This window comes from Chionomys nivalis, chromosome 20, assembly GCF_950005125.1.
Source record: "Chionomys nivalis chromosome 20, mChiNiv1.1, whole genome shotgun sequence".
Lineage (NCBI taxonomy): Eukaryota > Metazoa > Chordata > Mammalia > Rodentia > Cricetidae > Chionomys > Chionomys nivalis.
Window position 1 is genome coordinate 57782336 of NC_080105.1, and position 19506 is coordinate 57801841.

Genomic DNA, 19506 nt, shown 5'->3' on the forward strand with positions numbered 1-19506 from the left:
CTCCTCCATCAATAAAACAAAATGATATTTTAATGGCTAGCAAGTAGGTGTTAGGAACTGAATGCCAGTTCTCTCAAAAGTAACAAGTACCCCTCCACGCTGAGCTACCTCTCCAGTCCCCTAGTCACTTTACAGATAAGTTACTGCATTGTTTCTGGTCCCAATAAAATGTAATGACAGGACTTTTATTGAGCTTATAAAATGAATTAATTAAAAAAGTAACCCATGGTTTGCTTCATGTAGAACCAAAATGAAAGTCTTTTTCAAAGTTCCATCTCAAAAGACACATTGACAAAATAGCACATAAAATCTCTTTAAAACCTGTAAGACTGGCATATGTAGAAATGATTGAAGAAAACAGGTCCACACGCATGCACAGGCCTTCATTCTCTGGTCCACACGCATGCACAGGCCTTCATTCTCTGGTCCACACGCATGCACAGGCTCTCATTCTCTGGTCCACACGCATGCACAGGCTCTCATTCTCTGGTCCACACACATGCATAGGCTCTCATTCTCTGGGCCATGGTATAAATATTTTGTATTTTCTCTCATTTATTTGTGTTTTCAAAGGTATTGTCAAAGAGTACATGTGTATTATTTTATGATAAACACCCCCTTGAACAGTAAACTGTATCTAATTACATGTTCTATAACCAACTTCAATTCCCTGTGTAAATGATTTCTGAGACAAATACATGCGCTTACCAAGGTCACTCCATCTTCATTCTTCTCGTTGACATCCCCTCCGGAAGACAAGAAGTGCCTGACCTCTGTCAGCATGCGCATGGGCCTCTGCAGCTTTATCTGGCGCAGCGAGTCGAGGTCCACTCCTGGGAGAAGAAGATCTGTTAGCTCCACGGCAGCGGCTGGGACTCAGGACAAGGTAGTCTTTCAACACACTCCTTCTGGAGCCCTCTTCCCCTTTCAACTCTCCTGCTATACTCAAGACCTGGATCTCTTTGAATGCTTCCTATTGCAATAATTATATAAGTATAGCCTGCCTGGTAAAAGTTAAGTCTCGGCAGGTCATTTCCCCAACATGATAGGATGTTTGTACATGGCAGCCTGTTCAGGAATATCTAAGTCACTACTGGCCATATACTCTAGTCAAAAGTATCTTTTAACACTTAAATTAATTAAATTGGAAGAAACAAAGTCATGATCTTTGTTTGCTTAGATTTTCTCACAGAAATACTTGCTCATAAACAAAGTGTGGTGTCCTGGGCAAGCAAAGTTACTTCTCCAAAGCAACCAGCAGCCAGAACAAAGTCTGGGACTCTCAGCAGCACCCTATGCATGTGAACTCAGGAGTTCCGACAAATCTGACAAACAGCACTGGGGACTCTTTACTGGGACACTGACCCCTTCCCATATATGTAAAGTTATTTTGGGATAAGAGTTTAAAAGGTTGCTCCAGCTGAACAGGTCAGGGCTATTCATGTCAGGACAGACACCCAACACCAACTGAGACACCAGCATTGTTGATGGACAGTGTTGGCTCATGCATCAGAGGCACAGGTCCCCTTACTTCAGCTCACAACTTTTATCAGAATTTATTTCCTGAGATTCCAGAGGAGCGCAGTTCTAAGGTAGCTCTTCTTCTCATTTATGGAGTCCTTGTTCCTACCACTGCTTGCCAGACACAGCCCTTTACTGAGGTGACTGATGCTTCTGATATTTCAGTGTGGGATGTATTCACTTTCTTGTTCAACTTTGAGACAGGTATCTGGGCTTCCTAATCCTCAGCCATCTGAACAATAAGACTCCAAAGAGGAGAGGCTATCATTTCTCTTCTGGTTTCCAAATAAAGGTGAAAAAGCAATGATGTCATGGTGATGGTGCGGAGGGTGGCGGTGGTAACGATGACTATGATAGTGGTGGACAATAGTGATGCTGATGGCAGGGATGATGGTCATGGTGATGGTGTGGAGAGGGCTGTGGTAACGATGACTATGATAATGGTGGTGACAATAGTGATGCTGATGACAATGATGATGGTGTTGGTGATGATGTTAGGAAGATAGTTCCTGTAAGTGCCAGCTCTGAACTAGCCATTGTCATGAGCATATTCCATGTCTGGTTGTGTCCTTACTGCAAACATCAAAGGAAAGCATCCTACAAGGGATCCAAACACTGTATCTGCAGTGATGCTCCTGACGTGACCAGCAGGAGATTTACTTTCTTAGGCCAGCTTTGAGAGAGCCATTTAGCTTCAGCGTCCTCAGTCACTTGAATACCAACAAATGCAGAGGGACTGAGGTTACAGGTCACAGTTTTAAGGCATGTCTCAGGGGCAGAGGCCATGGCAAACACATTATCTATAAGTATACAATAAACAAGACCATTTACACATCCCCTTTTGCTGTGAGATAATGCTCTTCTACACTGTAAAGATCTGTCACTCATATTGGTTTAATAAAACGCTGATTGGCCAGTATCCAGGCAGTTTAAGTACAGACAGGACAGCCAGAACAAAAGGCAGAGATGAAATCACCAGTCAGATGTAGAGAAAGCAAGGTGAGAACGCTAGACTGAGAAATGGTACGAAGCCACATGGTTAAACATAGACAATTATGATTTAAGTTGTAAGAGGTAGCCTGAATAATAAGCCAAACAGTTTATAATTAATATAAGCCTCTGTTTGTTCCTTTGGGACTGAAGGGTTGCTGGACCGGGTGAGACAGAAACTTCCATCAACACCCATTCTTGGTGGGCTGCCCACATCTGTTTCCCGTGGGCTTGCCTCTAAACCTGGATAGGGAGAGGAACAGGAGCTCCCAGAAGTCTGTCATGGGGCTTTACATCTATACATGTAGATGTCTCTTTGTGTCAATGTAGACAGGTTAACTTGTCCTCTGCCTCGGCATCTGAATTTGAAAGAACGGGCTGACAGATGTTGATTTATCAGTTGCCGTACTGAATTAACACACAGTTCACACAGAAGAGTGTTTGCTTTCTGGTGAGACTTGAGGAAAGCCGGCTTGGTTGTTAGCCAACTGTGGTGAAGCAGAGCTGTGTCAATGGACACCCACACCAGAAGCGCCCTGGACGCTCCTCACCTGATCACAGGTAAGTAAGCATGCCGTGCTCTGCTTTAGTGGTTGCACCGACCCTTTCAAAGCTACAAAGCAAACTTATCTAAATCTCTGTCCCTCTAAAGAACTCAAAATTCGAAGGTTGAGGTAGAATCCTGCTTCCCAGAGAGGCCAAGTAGCAAGCAGATCACCTCACATCTCCCCAGAAGTCCTTCTTGAAAACCCTTCTCCCCCTAGCTCCTCCCTACGACTTCCTGTCAGGCAGCCTCCTAACTGCAGGTGAATTTTATTTAATCAAATGCATCTTTGCACTAGTAAACAAATGTTCCAGAGCATAAACAAAAGCAACACACCTTAAAATAATATTCTACAACATAACCAAGTATCATGCTGGGAGGACCGCCAGATTTTCTTTTGCAATGGGGATTTGAGGTCTGTGAGAACCAATGAAAGCTGTCACTTCATTCCCATTTGTAGGGTTAGAGAATTCAACGTGCAATTTAAGTTTTAAAAATGCTCCATGGACATTCGCACTGAGATTCACAGAGGAAACAATGGAGACCCCGAAGATTCCAGGGCTTGATGAAGTTCACCATGGGGCTATGTGTGCTGAAGTGTGCGCCTCCAGGAAACGTTCTCAAACATTTAATTAAATTCAAATAATAAACAGAGAACACAGCAAAGACGAGAGGCAAGTTAAAACATGGATGTAGGATGGAGGCTACCTCTCATCAAAGGTCATCCACGCTCAATGCAAGAAGGCAAGCAGCCTATTTCTTGTCCCTGTTACCAAGATACCACAGGGGAATATCTTGACGTTATATTCACTTGAACTCAATTTTGAATCAAATCTGGTGCCAACTAACGTGTGACTTTTCTAGATTTTGTTATAATTTTAGGAAAGAAGTCTCTTTCTGCTAAGCCAAATACAACAGAAATTCTATCTCTTCTTGTCAATCAAGTGTCTGTAACTGCTTCTGAATATACCAGCTAAGACGGCAGAGCTCCCTTCCCCCACCCAGAAACCAGCCAGGGTTGGAGAGTGGACGCAATCTCCATTCCTTTTTCTTTATTATTAAAAGAAGTTGAATTTTATGTTCATATTATCTTCCAGAAGGAATAAACCTAAGGATTCTTTAGATTTATTATTTGGAAGTAATCCAGTATTTCTTTAAACTTAAGAATGAAGGAAAATCTGTTACCAGAACTCGCAAGTTATATGTCACCGAGGTTATTGCTTAGCCGTCCTTGCTGATGGTGGACACCAGAAATTCCTGGGATTGTCTCAGTACTTTAAGCCTGTCTTCATCTGTCTCACTTTGCTCAGCCGCCTTTCTGAAGGGCCTGCTGTTCTCATGGAAACTCAGCCTCCTTTGAATGAGGCTGGTCTGGGGTGGTGTCACCGTGTGCGGTACAGCTGACCTGTCCCTGGAAGATTCCCTGTGCTCCCTGTGCTTTGCACTCTGTCTTCTCCACACTGCTTCAAGTGCTTTGCCTCTGTCTACCCTACTCGCATGAATCCATGTGATCTCCAGGCATCCCTGCCCCTCACCTAATGTGTGTATCAGCATCACGTCTGTGAACCCGTCTGCAGCGGTCTCAGGGAAAATTAAGTCTCACTTCTTTAGCAGGTTTTTGAGATAATCACACACCAACCTTGAGAGTCTGCAGAATCTGCACGCCCTTGTTTTAATTTTCTGTTATGTCTCTGCATCTTCACTTGAGTGATTAAAAAAAAATAATTTTGTCCTCAATAAAACTGAAGCAGCAAGCAAGCAGTTCACTGACATGTCACATAATTTTAGCATGTGCTTTCTGTCCACGCAGAACTGAAAGTTAGCTCACTGGGTCTCCACCTTAAGTGTCTCAAGAGACTGAGGGAGGTGCAGAGCTGGGCGGGAAAATCCCTAACAGTGATGTCAGCGAAGAGAAATAAACAGTCAGGCTGTGAGGGACTGTTGCTCCCACCTAGCTCCGTCCTGGCATGTGAACAGCAGGCGAAAGGGAGCTGTCTCATACAGATTGGATTGTCTGCCTCCTCAACTGTCTGAGATTCTGAGCCAGTGGCAGAACAGGGCCTTGAGTGAACGGTGCTAAACCAGAGAAAAGTACGAGACAGTGCTGAGATTAATCTGTTGGAGGTCATCAAGGAGGAAGGGAAGAGACAAGCCTGGACCAGGCTTGGAAGCTACCGCGCTAGCACACATTAGAAAGACCAGGGTTTGAACTAAGGCGCTGTTTAAACAGTGTGGTCGGTAAAGGAATGGGCAGAGTCTAGAGGTGTCAAGGAAGCAGGTGCCATAAGACTTTGTGGCAAAGCGACAAGGACTGGCAAGGATGAAATGACATGCGGATGCTCATATCCTCACTGTAAGTGTAAATAAGGGCCACTGAGGGAGAGTGATGTCTTCACCGGGGACAAGTTATTTCAAACCCTCTGATCTCCAACTCAAGAGGTATAAAAAACCAACACACAGGACTGAAGGTGTCAGAGGGCACTTGGGCCACAGCAGTGACTCTGGGAGCAGGCAAAGGGTGAGCTCATCCAGCACCTATGTTGCTCTGTCCCAGAAGGATGGTTCTCAAGGACATAACCCAGGCACAGTTAACACGTGGGGAGCTGAGACTGTGAGTGTGGGTCCCCAAGGCATCACAGGAAAAAGCTTCAATAGGAGGGAGGAAATCATACAAAGGTCACTTGAGGGGAGACTTTGTCAGTGCTCACATCATGCAAGGTCACAGAAAGATGAGTCCAAAGAACAGAGACGTGGATCTGGAAAGAAAGTTCAGGAAACCAGGGGCAAATACTATGGGGGCATCCTCAGTGGGTAGGATGTTGAGCATTGGATGATGGAGAAACAAAGCAGACAAGCAACTAGTTCCTGAAAGAGGGGAGGGGAAAGAGAAAGGAAAGTAGGGGAAGTATGCTGAAAAAACATGATAAATGATGATAATGAGGATGATGATAGATGGTTATGATAGATAAGTGGATAGACAGGTAGATAGATGATAGGATGATAGGTATATGATAGATGATAGGTAGATGATAGATAGATGATAGAATGATAGGTAGATGATAGATAGATGGATTATAGGATGATAAGTAGATGATAGATAGATGATAGAATGATAGGTAGATGATAGATGATAGATAGATAGATAGATTGATTGATTGATTATAGGATGATAAGTAGATGATAGATAGATGACAGGATGATAAGTAGATAGATAATGGATAGACAGTTGATAGAGCTGCCTATGCAGATATATACACATACACACATGTATACACAGGTGACTGAATGAAAGAATGCTTGGATGGGAAGGTGAATGGGTAGATGGATCGATACATACATACTTGCAAGTATGGATAGAGATATAGGTAGCTAAATAAATGGGTAGATAACTAGATAACATGCACACATGTGCATACACACACACAAATGCAGACATTTTTCCTGCCTATTTTCTGTCCTGGCCACCTTGAGCTCTCTCTCTCCTGGGCTCCTCCTTCCCTCAGAGGATCATTTTAGAAACTGATTGCTTTCCTTGCATGCCCAGCTGTTTCGCCTTGTGCGGAGATGAGGTATTCATCAAACGCTCAATCATCCCCAGCGCTGGTCTCATTTCACAGCCCTGGAACCGAAGGCGCTGAGCCGAGGTTAATTGCTGTGGCCAGGTTTACAGCATAAGTCGCTGGTGACGGCACAATTAGAACTTGCAGCAGAGACTTTCTATGTAATCAACTTGTTCACCATGTCTCCTGCCCCCTCTGCCCCCTGCGCCCTGATGTGACAGCGTGATTAGTATCGGATTTGAAACAAGATTTTGCAGAGACCGGAGCACCCCAGGGTTGCAAGCACCTGCGAAGGGTAGCGTCGTGACAAGAGGCAAGTGAGAGCCAAAATGTCACCCTGGCCGATTAGAAATTTCTGATGGCATCGGCCCGTCTTGTCCCAGCAGATAACTCTCACAGTGCACCAATGAGGGGGCCAGGAATAAATGGAGCTAGACAGTGTTTGCCAGGGGCAGGGGAGGTGACACCGAGAAGCAGGAGGGATTTGACACACTGGGGCAATAGCAGCTGTGCAGGAGGGTGGGGGCGGGACCCACAGAAGGGGCCAGGCGGCGGCAGCAGCACTGACAGGTGGAAAGCAGAATTAAAAGTTGGAGAGAAATGAAATGGAGTCTGTTCCAGCAAACCTGCATTTGACAAGCTGGTCGTGACAGCCAGAGCCGTGACAACTTTTCTCCCAAGCAGAGCCAGGGACTAGTTCTGGTTTCTCCTTTCCAATATTTTCGTCCACCTCCCACATGAAGAGAGCTGCTTTTGCTTTTGTTTTGGTTTTGGTTTTTTTTTACATACAATGGGAAACATTGAATTTGCAAAACCAAGCTTTTCTATAAAACGGAATGCCTTGGTGGGGTGGAAGCCTGTTAGTGATGTGAACACATTTGCGGATGGAGGTTATGAGGTTTGTTTGGTGGATTTAGGAGGGACTGAGAGGGAGTAAAGATAACTTCTAGAAAGGAGTGCCTGGCTGAGAGAGACAGTCCAGTCCTTCAGCTTTTAGGGTTTCATTTGACTTATTATTTTTTTTTGTATTTTCTTATTTGTTTCACTTGCTAATTTATTTTATTTTAGACAAAGGGTTTCTTGTACCCCAAGGTACATGCCCCAGGACTCCTGGCACCACCAGCAAGTGACAGATGGCAGGTGTGCTCTGCCACACTTAGTTACCTAGTGCCGGGCCCTGAACCCATATTCCACTAACTGAGCTACACCCTAGACTGTGCTTTATATTTTTAAAAATTCATTTATTTATTTATTTTTTCCGTTTTAGTTTTTCAAGACAGGATTTTTCTGTAGCCATGGCAGCCTGTCCTGGAACTCACTCTGTAGACCAGGGTGGCCTCCAACTCACAGAGATCCGTCTGCCTCTGCCTCCTGAGTACTGGGATTAAAGGCGTGCGCCACCACCACTCAGCTTAAAAGTTCATTTATTTTTTTTAACGTGTGTAGGGTAATTTGCATTTGCCTACATGTATTTGCACCATATGTACACAGTGTCCATAGAGGCCAGAAAAGGGCACCAGAGCCCCGGGACTAGATTTAGCAATGGTTGTGAGCCAACGTGTGTGCTGGGAACCCAATGCAGGCCCTCTGTAAGAGCAACACATGCCCTTCATCGCTGAACCATCTCATCAGGGTCCATGGTTTACTTTTTTAAACCAACTTTTATTGGGGGGGGTACATATTGAAATTTATAAACTCCTTTCCTCCCCCTCCTCCTTCCAGCTACTCTCATTTAAATCCCTCCCATCCACAAGTTAATAGCCTCTATTGTATTGTTATTGTTACATATATATGTGTGTGTACTCATACACGTACACACACACAACCTGTTGAGCATGCTTTTGTTGTTTGTGTGTCTGTGGTTTCAAGGCTGACCACTCTGTGCTGGACAACCAACAGTAGAGCTCCTCCCTGGGCAAAGCTAACTATCTTTCCAGGAGTCGTTAGCTGCCTGTAGTTCGCAGGTGGGATCCTGTGAATATTCCCGGTACGTGTTGATGTGACCACTGATATTGCCCTTGCTCCTTTGTGCAGCCGCTGTTAGGAGAGTCATTAAATCACTCTTTTGTGGTGCTGCGCACACACAAAATGCTGCACACAGAACAGGTACACGTTGATGGGTGTGGAGGTCCCCACATCAGGTGAACCAGCGCAGGCCAGTTCGCTGAGTTAATCTAGTCAAAATTATTATGCTGGTGACAAGAACATGTCACCATAAGTAAAATTCCTGGGCCACTTTTGAGCAGTACAAAGTTGTGAACCTCAGGCTCCACCACATTTTTCATACAAACTCAGAACTTCATCCTGCCTGGGAAGCACACTGAAGGTCTGTGTTCTGAATCGTCTACTAGGAAATCCAAATCTCTTGGAGTTTTGCTCCTGATACAACGAATGAGCTTTTCTCCAGAGAGTCACGCCCATAAGACCTGAAGCCGGCAGGGGACTCCCTCTGCATGGGACTCTGGAGGGTCTGGAGGGAAGGCTACTGAATACTGTGCCCCACAGATTCTGAGTGGGCAGTTCACAATGCTCCTCGCCTTCCTCCAAGCCCACATCTGCCCTAGCCTTGCCTTCGTGGCCTTCAGCTGGGGGGCAATCACGCCTACCTTGCTTTCTAAATTAATGAGACTAGTTCTCATTTAAAAATCAGGGTTGCTAAGCACTAATTATTATTCTATGCATCCTCAAAATAAACCTCTCGAGACAAATGAGCTGGAGGGAGGCCAAACGTGATGGCAATGAAGTAAGTGCTTCTCCAAAGAGAAAGGAGCATCCCCAGCTTCCAGGGGCTCCCTGTATTCCAGAACATTGTCTCTGGTCAGCAAATCCTCCAAGGGGCTACAATGCCCAGCTTGTTATCTATATTTAATCTTCAAGGAAGAAGGGGGGCAGGCTTTGCCCTCCTTATCACCAGGTCAGCAGTGGCTCCCACTCACCCCTGGCTGAGCTGACTCACTGCTTCCTGCTGGGGCTATGCCATTAGTACCCTTGTGAGTGATGGCCTGGGGCCAGCCCTCTCTTTGATACTGGGCTTTCTTCTCATGGTGCTTTTGCTTCTAAGTGCCACTGTGAATTCTGGGATGTACACACGCTGCCCTGTCTTCACTGAGCTGGCTTACAGTTCCTGCGGGGTTCACCTGGCCCTGGAGGATACACGCAAGGTGACCTTGCTCTCATTAGCTCAGAATTCAATTGCACGGTTCACTTCCCTTCCTATCCCCAGGGAGGAGGGTTCATAATTACAAACCCATCCCACCAATTACGGACCCCAGGCATCTGCTTGGTGCTTCCTCCACTGTCCCCCTCCAGGTGCCTGCCGGTTTGCAAAAGTGGCAAATAATAAAGGAAGGCAGAAAACCACCCTATGTTACATCCTCAAGGGAGACCGCACCGTCTGAAACAATGCGAGCATTTTCTAAGAATAATCCACATTTACAGTTCTCCCAATGCATTTCTCTCGGCGGAGTTGTTTAAAGGAAGCTTTGCGCTACCGTTTTCATCCAAGTAGGCCAGCAGGATAGCACTAGATTCGGTCCCCTCGACAGCATAATCTAAGGGGATGTTCCCATTCACATCCTGCAGAAGGACGTTGGCTCCAGCCTGCAAGAAAACAAACAAAGATAAAGAACATTGCTGAGGGATGATGGAGGAAACCACAACACTTTTTTTTTTAGACAAATACATTAAATAATTTGTGGAGAGTCCAGGTTGCAAAATGTCCCACTGAGTCTGCGATGTCAGAGCCCCTGCACTGGTACTTGAAGTGACTGTGTTCTTCCAGTGCCCAAGCCACAAGGAAGTCTACATGTGGGGTCTCGGGGAGCAAGTCGAACTTGGCCTGATCATCCCCACGTCTATTTCATTAGACTTTGTCCTCCTCGGGAATGCACCAGGGTACCGTTCTCATAGTGTGTTGACCCAGTGTCTGTGTTGACAGTTCCTGCTTGCTTTTGATTTTGCAAGAAACCTGTTTTCTAGCAAGAAGCAAGCAATCTGTGGTTGTCAAGCGTTGACTTCTTGAAACACGCTATTCTAGATCCTGGAGCTTCAGAGAACTAAACCATCATGGCATCTCTGTGCGCAGCTGTGCTCCAAGGTTTATGCAGAGTGGAAGATTTCCTTTGACCCTTGGAAACTGGCCACAGAAATGGTCCTCACTGCGCTGTGTGACCCAAGTGTGGGGCAGCAGCCATAGCTGCCCTCATTCTTCCAACGCCATGACTTGAGCCTCTGTCCTCTACCCGAGAAGGAGGATCTGTTCCTTACATCTGTTTCTGTCCTTGCCAGCGTTCTCTAGTTCAAAGCTTATTTCCTCTCAGTAGCTAATAGTTGTTGATATTCAGTGTTCCTAGTTAAAATGATTAGTAGGGATTCTGGTTCTCAGATGCTGAAGAGGGACTGAGGATGAACCACGAGGATCTCCTACACAGAGCTGTGAACTGGAACAAACCCTTCCTCCCTTAGGTCGTTTTTGTTTCGGACACTTATCACACATGGCAACAGGGAAAGAAACTAAGACCGAGTTTAGGATGTTTGCTTTTCGTAAGTTCACGGCTCTCTGTCTAAAGATTCGAATCTTTCATAGAGAATTAGACAGCAGGCTTCAGGATGAAGGCGATCGTACAGCCAGTGCCTTAGTTAGGGCTGCTATTGCGTAAAATGAAACACCACAATTGAAGGCAAGCTGGGGAGGAAAGGGTTTATGTGGCTCACACTTTCCCATCACTGTTCTCACGGAAGGAAGTCAGGACAGGAACCCAAGCAGGGCAGGAATCCGAAGGCAGGAGCCATGGAGGGGTGCTGCTTACTGGCTTGCTTCTCATGGCTTGCTCAGTCTGCTTTCTTATAGAACTCAAGACCATCAGCCTAGGGACAGCACCACCTATCATGGGTTCCCTCCTCTATAGTGACCCTAGCTGGTGTCAAGTTGACAGAGAACTAGCCAGCACATCATGTCCAACGTTGCTGCTGCTCCTGCCTCAAATTACAAAGACCCATTTTTTTTTTTAAACTGACATATGCAGGCTGTGAGAAGGTAGGTATGCTGGTGTTCTTCAAATGCTCGGGACAGTCCAGAGTCAGACTGGCCTGTTCCACTGGGGTCTGAACAAAGGCATCCTCTGCTCCCTTCAGGAGCTGACTCATGACCAGTTTCCTGGTTCAACTGTACTCTGAAATCAACATGGACAGCAGTAGTCAGATGAATAATCATGGCTGACATCTTTTTATTACCCACCCAGCTGGCCCAGGTGTACATAGACTTTTAAGCGATGGTGAGCCCCATCAGAACAAAGGAACCAAATAGCTGTAAAATGGAAAGTTTTCTTGAAAATGTCAGAAGGTATTTCTTATTACCATCGTAAGGTCTAGCCTGTAGCATATGCAGTGGAAAGCCACCAGGAACCCACAGTTTTGTAAGAATTGTGTTTCTTCTATTACAAATGTTCAAGATACTCAGGAATAGCAAAACAGCTTGGTCTTGTGAAGTGAAAATAAACCAGGGATTCAGTTTACTAAAACACCATTCTTGATGGTACCCACTGAAAGTATGACTACACACATACACACACACAATCTAAGGCATGCACTTGGTAGAATTTAAAAATTCTGTTCCACAGTTCAGTTTTTACTTCTTAGAGGTGGATGCAGCCTTCAGCAGTGGATATGATCACGAGAGGTGTGGATGTGTTTGTTACAGGGTCCCAGCCTTTCTGTGTGGAACCAAGAAGCAAACATCAAACATGACACTAACTTTATAAGAGTCAGAGTGTGCATTTGACTATGTGAAGAATTGTTTTATTACAAGGGAAAAGAAATGAGAAGTTGAAGATTTTAAGCTAAATTTTTCAACTAGAAAGTATATAGTAGAGAAGCCTGAATTTTCCTTTCAATATAAAAAAGAGTAGTTTCAAGAGTTTCTACACATTTCATAAATGTTCAATGATATTTTAAAACAATTGATGGCTATCCTTTTAAAAATCTGGGGTCTCCCAGGCAGGCCGAGTAGTTGCTGTAGAGCCAGAGGCAGAGCAATCATGAGTTGGGATTAGGGCAGCTCCCGGCCCTCATCAGGGAAGTTTCTTTGTGCCGTGGGTGGTGAGCAAAGTGCAGAGAACAGATGACCGTGGAGGTTCAGCCACAGACAGGACAGATACATCCCACCTGTCCCCAGCACTCAGTGACCACTGAGGGAGAAAGGGCTGAAAGATTGAAGGGGCGCTATTGACACCTGATGACTTCTGGGGGATGGAGAGTCAGTATTCTTAAGGATGCTCACCTTAATAGACCTGGAAGGAGGTGGGAGGTCCTTGGACTTCCCACAGGGCAGGGAACCCTGACTGCTCTTCGGGCTGCTGAGGGAGGGGGAGTTGATTGGGGGAGGGGGAGGGAAATGGGAGGCGGTGGTGGGGAGGAGGCAGAAATCTTTAATAAATAAATAAATAAATAAATAAAAGAATGTGGTTCCTGGTGGGCCAATCATGGTCCCCCTGGATAGTTCCATACTCAAAAGTATAAGGACAATACAAAATGGAATGGAGGTGTTATTAAACTTAAAAAAATAATACCACTGAATCACAAACATATCATGTACATGAAGAGGTGAAAACGTGGATTAGAAACTTGGTGTGTGTAAAGGGACTTGAAAGCAGAAGTAGAAGGAAACCACACTTCCTCTTCATGTGAGAGAACCTATTTGCATGTGGTGATATTATAATGATCTCAGCCATGAAGGTGTGCATGCATGTTTATATACGTGTGATCACGGGTATGCATGGTGTGTGTGTGTGAGAGAGAGAGAGAGACTGTGCATGCCTGCAAGCTCCTGTGTGTGGAATGGCCTCCTATATCACATCCTGCGCCTGACAACCACATGTTGCGTTTCTCATTCCGAGAGCCCTGGTCACAGACCATCTCACTGGGGAAGAACCTTCCAGACTAAGACACTCCTAGCTTCGGCTTCCTTTCTCTCCTGCTGCAACAACAAACCACTCTGACGGGAGTGGCTGGCTTACAGGCTCTCAGTGGCTCTCAGTCCCAGGTTACAGGCCATCTTGGTGGGGACTAAGGAGTTTGAAGCTGCCAGTCACATGACATCCAGTCAGAAGGCAGCAAGGCGGGCGTGTGCTCAGATCCATCTCTTTTTGGTTCAGGGCAGGGACCAGCCTCTGGGATAGTGCCCCCGACATTCAGGGTGAGTCTTCCCACCTCAGTAAAGAAAAATTCACGTAAACAACCGGTGGGGCAACCTAACCCCCACACAGTCCTTCACCGAGACTCCCAGCTCAGGTCATTTCAGACTCTGACCTTTAAAATTAACCATTACAAGCTGCAGGCTAAAATACCTTTTCTTTTCTTGGCAGCATGGGCACCCAGCCCAGGTCATTCTACCTACAAAGTTAGAAGTCCACTAGCGAGCCGAACCCCTAGGACCAACAGCAATGTTTATTTGTACAAAATAAACTGCAAGGCAAATCTTGAAATTTCTTTTGGAAAATAAATTAATCACATCATGGTTGCCTTTTATAATTAGGAAAGTGATGATGATACATTTTATATGTGCAAAATCAACAGGGACTCCTCAAGCCAAGTGTGCAAGTGAACGCTTGGCAGATCCCACTGGAGGCCTTGGGCACATTTCCTCTCTATTTATTGAAACTGGAAAGCCATTTAATTTCCAATTTGCCCTAAATTTTGTTCTTGATGTATGAGAGTTGGGACCCACATATATCATTTCCTCTAAATGAGATTCTTTTTAGTTCATGCCAGATGACATATGGACCAATAAACATTTTATTGCCTTGTGCTATGTAACAATTTAATCTCAACAACTGTGTTTGTACAAGGTTTTACTTAGTAATAATTCCTTGTCACATTAATATTGAAAGCTTAATAAAAGTCATGTAATGGAATTGTAATGATAAAATGCTACTTCTTTCTACGTGGTTAAACTTTTTGGTAACTTCTCCTATTTAGATAATTACAGATCTACTGAAAATGGAAAGGCTAGCCCCAGAATGCTTCATCCCTGATAGGAGTTTGTTCTCATGCCCCCTCAGAATGATATTTTGAAACGTTAATCTCAAGTACTTCATTTGGGAAGACCGTCATTGGAGACCATGCTAGTTTAGAAGAAGTGGCCTCAGGTACCGTGGGGCACTATTTCAAGGTGCCCAGAGTCTTTAGTAAGAGAGGCATTTGGATGGAGACAGAAACCTGGTGGGACACAGAGCTGGAAATGGGGAAGCAGAGCTTGAATTAATATTAAAGGCCAAGGCAAGCCTGGTTCTCTCGGAAGCCGAAAGAGTCCCTTGCCTGTAGACTTCGAGATGCGTGAAAATGAACTACTTGTTTTTAAATTCGTATCATGTAGGCTTTATGACTGCAGGGAACTAAGATGGTGTCCTGTGCCTGCACAATGGACTAAATGTCTGTGCCCCTTTCTGAATTCATATATGACAGCCTAGCTCACAGAGATAATATTAAGAGCTGGGGCAGTTTGGGGGATTAGTTTGGGGAGCTGGAGCCCCCAAGATGAAGATCAATGTCTTTATGAAAGAGACCTTAAGTGTGTAGAACTGGTCACGTTCTGGCCAGATGGAGAAAAAAAAACCAAATTATTATTATTATTATTATTATTTTTTTTTTTTTTTTTTTTTTTGATTTTCGAGACAGGGTTTCTCTGTAGCTTCTTGGTTCCTGTCCTGGAACTAGCTCTTGTAGACCAGGCTGGCCTCGAACTCACAGAGATCTGCCTGCCTCTGCCTCCCGAGTGCTGGGATTAAAGGCGTGCGCCACTACCGCCCGGCTCCAAATTATTATTTTGTAAGATTTATTCAAAACATATATGTATGCATGCCTGCTTGTGTTTGTGTATGTGTATGCATGAGTGCATTCAACCCCGTTGGAGTTCAGGAAAGGGGCTGACTTCCCTGGGACTGGAGTTGCATGCTGGAAACAACCAGGATCCTCTGCAAGAAAGGAAAGTGTTCTTCACCGGTGCAGCATCTCTCTCGCCCTTGAAAGATACAAATTCATGCCTGCTAGAGATCCAGAGGCATGGGGAATAAAAAGGGCATTATAAACAGCTGTGCCGTGGTTTGCAGCTGATATGAATAAACATGTTCCCTGAAGAGCAGACTGCCCCCAAATGGCGAAGTTGAAGGCCGTTGGACACACCTAAACCTGATAAGAATCCCCCAACCCAATCATGAAGATGTGTTTGACTCATGGTGGATTTCACAAATCCTTTAGGAAGGAAGTGTGTGCATTCTCTTCAAACTCTTCCAAAGCACCGAAGCAGATGGAAAACTGCCAAGTGTTTTACTAGGCCAGCGTTACCCAATGTCAAAGATGAACAAAGGCTGAAATGAACAAACTCTCATGAATACAGGCACCAAATCCTCAGTAAAAATATTAGCAAACAAAGCCGGGCGGTGGTGGCACATGCCTTTAATCCCAGCACTCGGGAGGCAGAGGCAGGCAGATCTCTGTGAATTCAAGGCCAGCATGGTCTACAAGAGCTAGTTCCAGGACAGGAACCAAAAGCTATGGAGAAACCCTGTCTCGAAAAATCAAAAAAAAAAAAAAAAATTAGCAAACAGATGGAACAATACATAAAAGTAAATCATACACCACTACTAGCAGAGCTTCACTGAGCTGTTGGTAGGGTCCTCCCACCTTTGCTTTTAAGAAAGAAGACCGGTCTGAGAAAACCAGGCAGGTCTTGGCTCATGGGCCTGTATACACAAGGTTCACATAAACTCACGTAGGCACACAGACTTACACATACAAAAATCTTAAAAAATAATTTGTATCTCTCTTACTCTGGTCAGAGGTTCAGCATTTGAAAATCAATAATGCGATCAGAGGTTCAGCATTTGAAAATCAATAATGCGATATCTCACACTAACAGGCTGAAAAGCCACAAAGCATATGCCCCTATCAGAGGCTATTGATGAAGCATTTGTCACAATCCAAGACCTGTGGAAAACCAGGAAGGAGGCATAGAGTGTGACTTCTTCTGTTTGACAAAGAGTACCCGACAGCTAACACTGCACTTCATGCTAAGGAAGTGGAAAGCTCACAGTAACACCGGGCACTAGACAAGGTGTCCCTTCCCATTATTCTTTCCCAAAATTCCACGGGATGCCTTAGCTAACAGAATATGACGTGCAATAGGGATAAGAGCTGAACCCCTGTGAAAAGTGGAACAGAACAGCATTTTCTCACTAATGAAATGAACTTTTACACAGAGAAGGTCCTAAAGTCAGAACAGAAAAGAGCCTGCCCTGCTGGCTGAATGTCTCGGTCTCAGGACGGAAGGTCGTCATGGAAACAACTTTTCTCCATTTCTGTATTCTGCAGACGCGGGGGTTACTGTTGCCATCAGGACACCAGGGTAATAATTAGTTAAATGATGAACCTAAAAACTGCTTATGGAACAAGAAGAGATGGAAGACTCCCAAGAAAGCCGTCCCAAGGCACAGTTGGGGAGGGAGCCCATAGCAATGGGTAGGAATGCCAAGATGACAGTTGTTCCAAACTTGTCTTGCAGAATCAATAAAATCCCAATTGAAAACCCAGAAAATTATTTGGCAGACACCAACAAACCAATGACAAAGTTTCACAGGATTGGAAAGAAACCAAAATATCTCACATAATTAAAGCAGAACAAGGTTTTAGCTATCCTGGGTTTTTTGCTTTTCCATACAAAAGAAAGTGGTCATCAAAAGAACAAATGATCCAATTTTAAAAATAAGGTACAGATCTAAACAGAGAACTCTCAACAGATAAGTTGAAAATGGGTGAAAGACACTTAAGGAAATGCTCAGCATCCCTAGCCATCAGAGAAATGCAAGTCAAAACAGCTCTGAGATTCCATCTTACATTGGTCAGAATGGCCAAGATAAAAAAGACTGATATCAATTTATACTGGAAAGGATGTGAGGTAAAGGGAACACTCCTGCATTGCTGGTGGGAATGCAAACTGGTACAGCCCCTTTGGATATCATTATAGCGATTTCTTAAAAAATTAGGAAACAATCTACCTCAAGATCCAGCAATACCACTTTTGGGTATATACCCAAATGATGCTCAATCATACCCACAAGGACATGTACTCAACTATGTTCACAGTAGCATTGTTTGTCATAGACAGAACCTAGAAACAACCTAAATGACCCTCAACTGAAGAATGGAGAAAGAAAATGTGGTACATTTACACAATGGAGTACTACTCAGCGGGGAAAAAATGACAAATGGATGGATCTAGAAAACATCATATTGAGTGAGGTCACCCAGACCCAGAAAGACAAATATCATATGTACTCTCTCATAAGTGGCTTTTAGACATAAAGTAAAGAAAAACCAGCTTACAATCCACAATCCCAGAGGACGTAGACAACAAAGAGGACCCAAAGAGAGATAAACATGGATTTAAATAGGAAGTAGAAAAAGACAAGATCTCCTGAGTAAATTGGGAACATGGGGATCATGGGAGAAAGTAGAAGGGGAGTGGAGAGGAAGGAAGGGGAGCGGAGAAAATTATATAACTCAATAAAAACAATAAAAAAGCAGAACAATGTCGGAAGGGACTTCATCCAAGCATAAGACTGTCAGGAGAGATAATTGACATGTGTGATATTGCTGAAAAACATGTATGAAGAGATCAGTATACCTGCTCTTCCTATCTTCCTACACACACACACACACACTCACACACATAGATACATACACACAGACACACATACATACACACAGACACATACAAACTCACAGACACACACACAGACACACGCATACATAGACACATACACACAGACACATACACACAGACACACAGACTCATACAAACTCACACAGACACACACACATACTCACACACATAGACACATACACACAGACACACACACACATACACACAGACACATATAAACTCACACAGACATATACACAGACACGCACACATAGACACACATACACACAGACACATACAAACTCACACAGACACACACACACACATAGACACATACACACAGACACACATACACACAGACACATACAAACTCACACATACACACAGACACACATACACACAGACACACACAGAGACATACTCACAGAGACACACATAGAGAGACATACACATTCACACGCATAAACAAATAAAGACAAAACAGACTTTTTTCTCTTTTAAAGAAAGCAGTCTCTCATAGTGAAGGTTTTAGACACAGAAAGGACCAAATGAGAAGACCCCTTACTTTAAAATCTCAAAATCTTTGAGTTGGGACATCTTCTTTCAGGGCTCGGCAGAGATGCCAGGGCCCCAGGCTATGAGGGAGGAGGCTGCTGTCAGAACATTCACTACTAAAGCCAGCAATCAGCCCTGCCTGGTGAGGGCTGGGGAGGTCACTCTACAGTGATTTCTGTGGCTGCCAGCTCTGCCTGGTGAAATGGGCCAGGGAGGTCTATACAGTGATCTCAGAGGCCTCAAAGCAGCAGGTTCTCGCGTCTCTCATTCCCAGCAATCACTGCCCATGGCTTCCATTATTAATGCAGAGAGAGAATTAGCAGCATGTAACTTTCCTTTGGATTGTAGATCTTTGGCAGATAATACAGCTGGTAATAGAGTTGGGTGGCCCACTTATTCATTAAGGAACTGTGTGCTGAACTTTTATTATGATTAAAATGTGCTTTGAGAATTTAATGCTTACAAATTTTTCATGGCAACAAAAATTAAAAGCCTTTATTATGGCTGTTTAAAAAATTTATAACAGTTGAGTTATACTGGAACATAGTTTTATAGCTCCCTGTAAACCTTCTTAGGTCAATGGTTACTTCTTGGGGAGACCATAAATATTTATATGTGCCCTTGTTGCCATGGTAAATACC

The 19506-nt window shown here is 44.3% G+C and overlaps 1 protein-coding gene across 3 annotated transcripts in view; it reads right to left on the reverse strand.

Moving 5' to 3' along the window:
- Myo16 (myosin XVI) overlaps positions 1 to 19506 on the reverse strand; it is a 420999-nt gene that overhangs the window by 249082 nt on the left and 152411 nt on the right. For all 3 annotated transcript variants that reach the window (XM_057752554.1, XM_057752553.1, XM_057752552.1), the window contains 2 exons: positions 10107 to 10215; positions 709 to 833 (listed from right to left, as the gene is read on the reverse strand). In XM_057752554.1, the coding sequence (XP_057608537.1) occupies positions 709 to 833; positions 10107 to 10215 (234 nt within the window). The remainder of the gene's footprint in view (positions 1 to 708; positions 834 to 10106; positions 10216 to 19506) is intronic.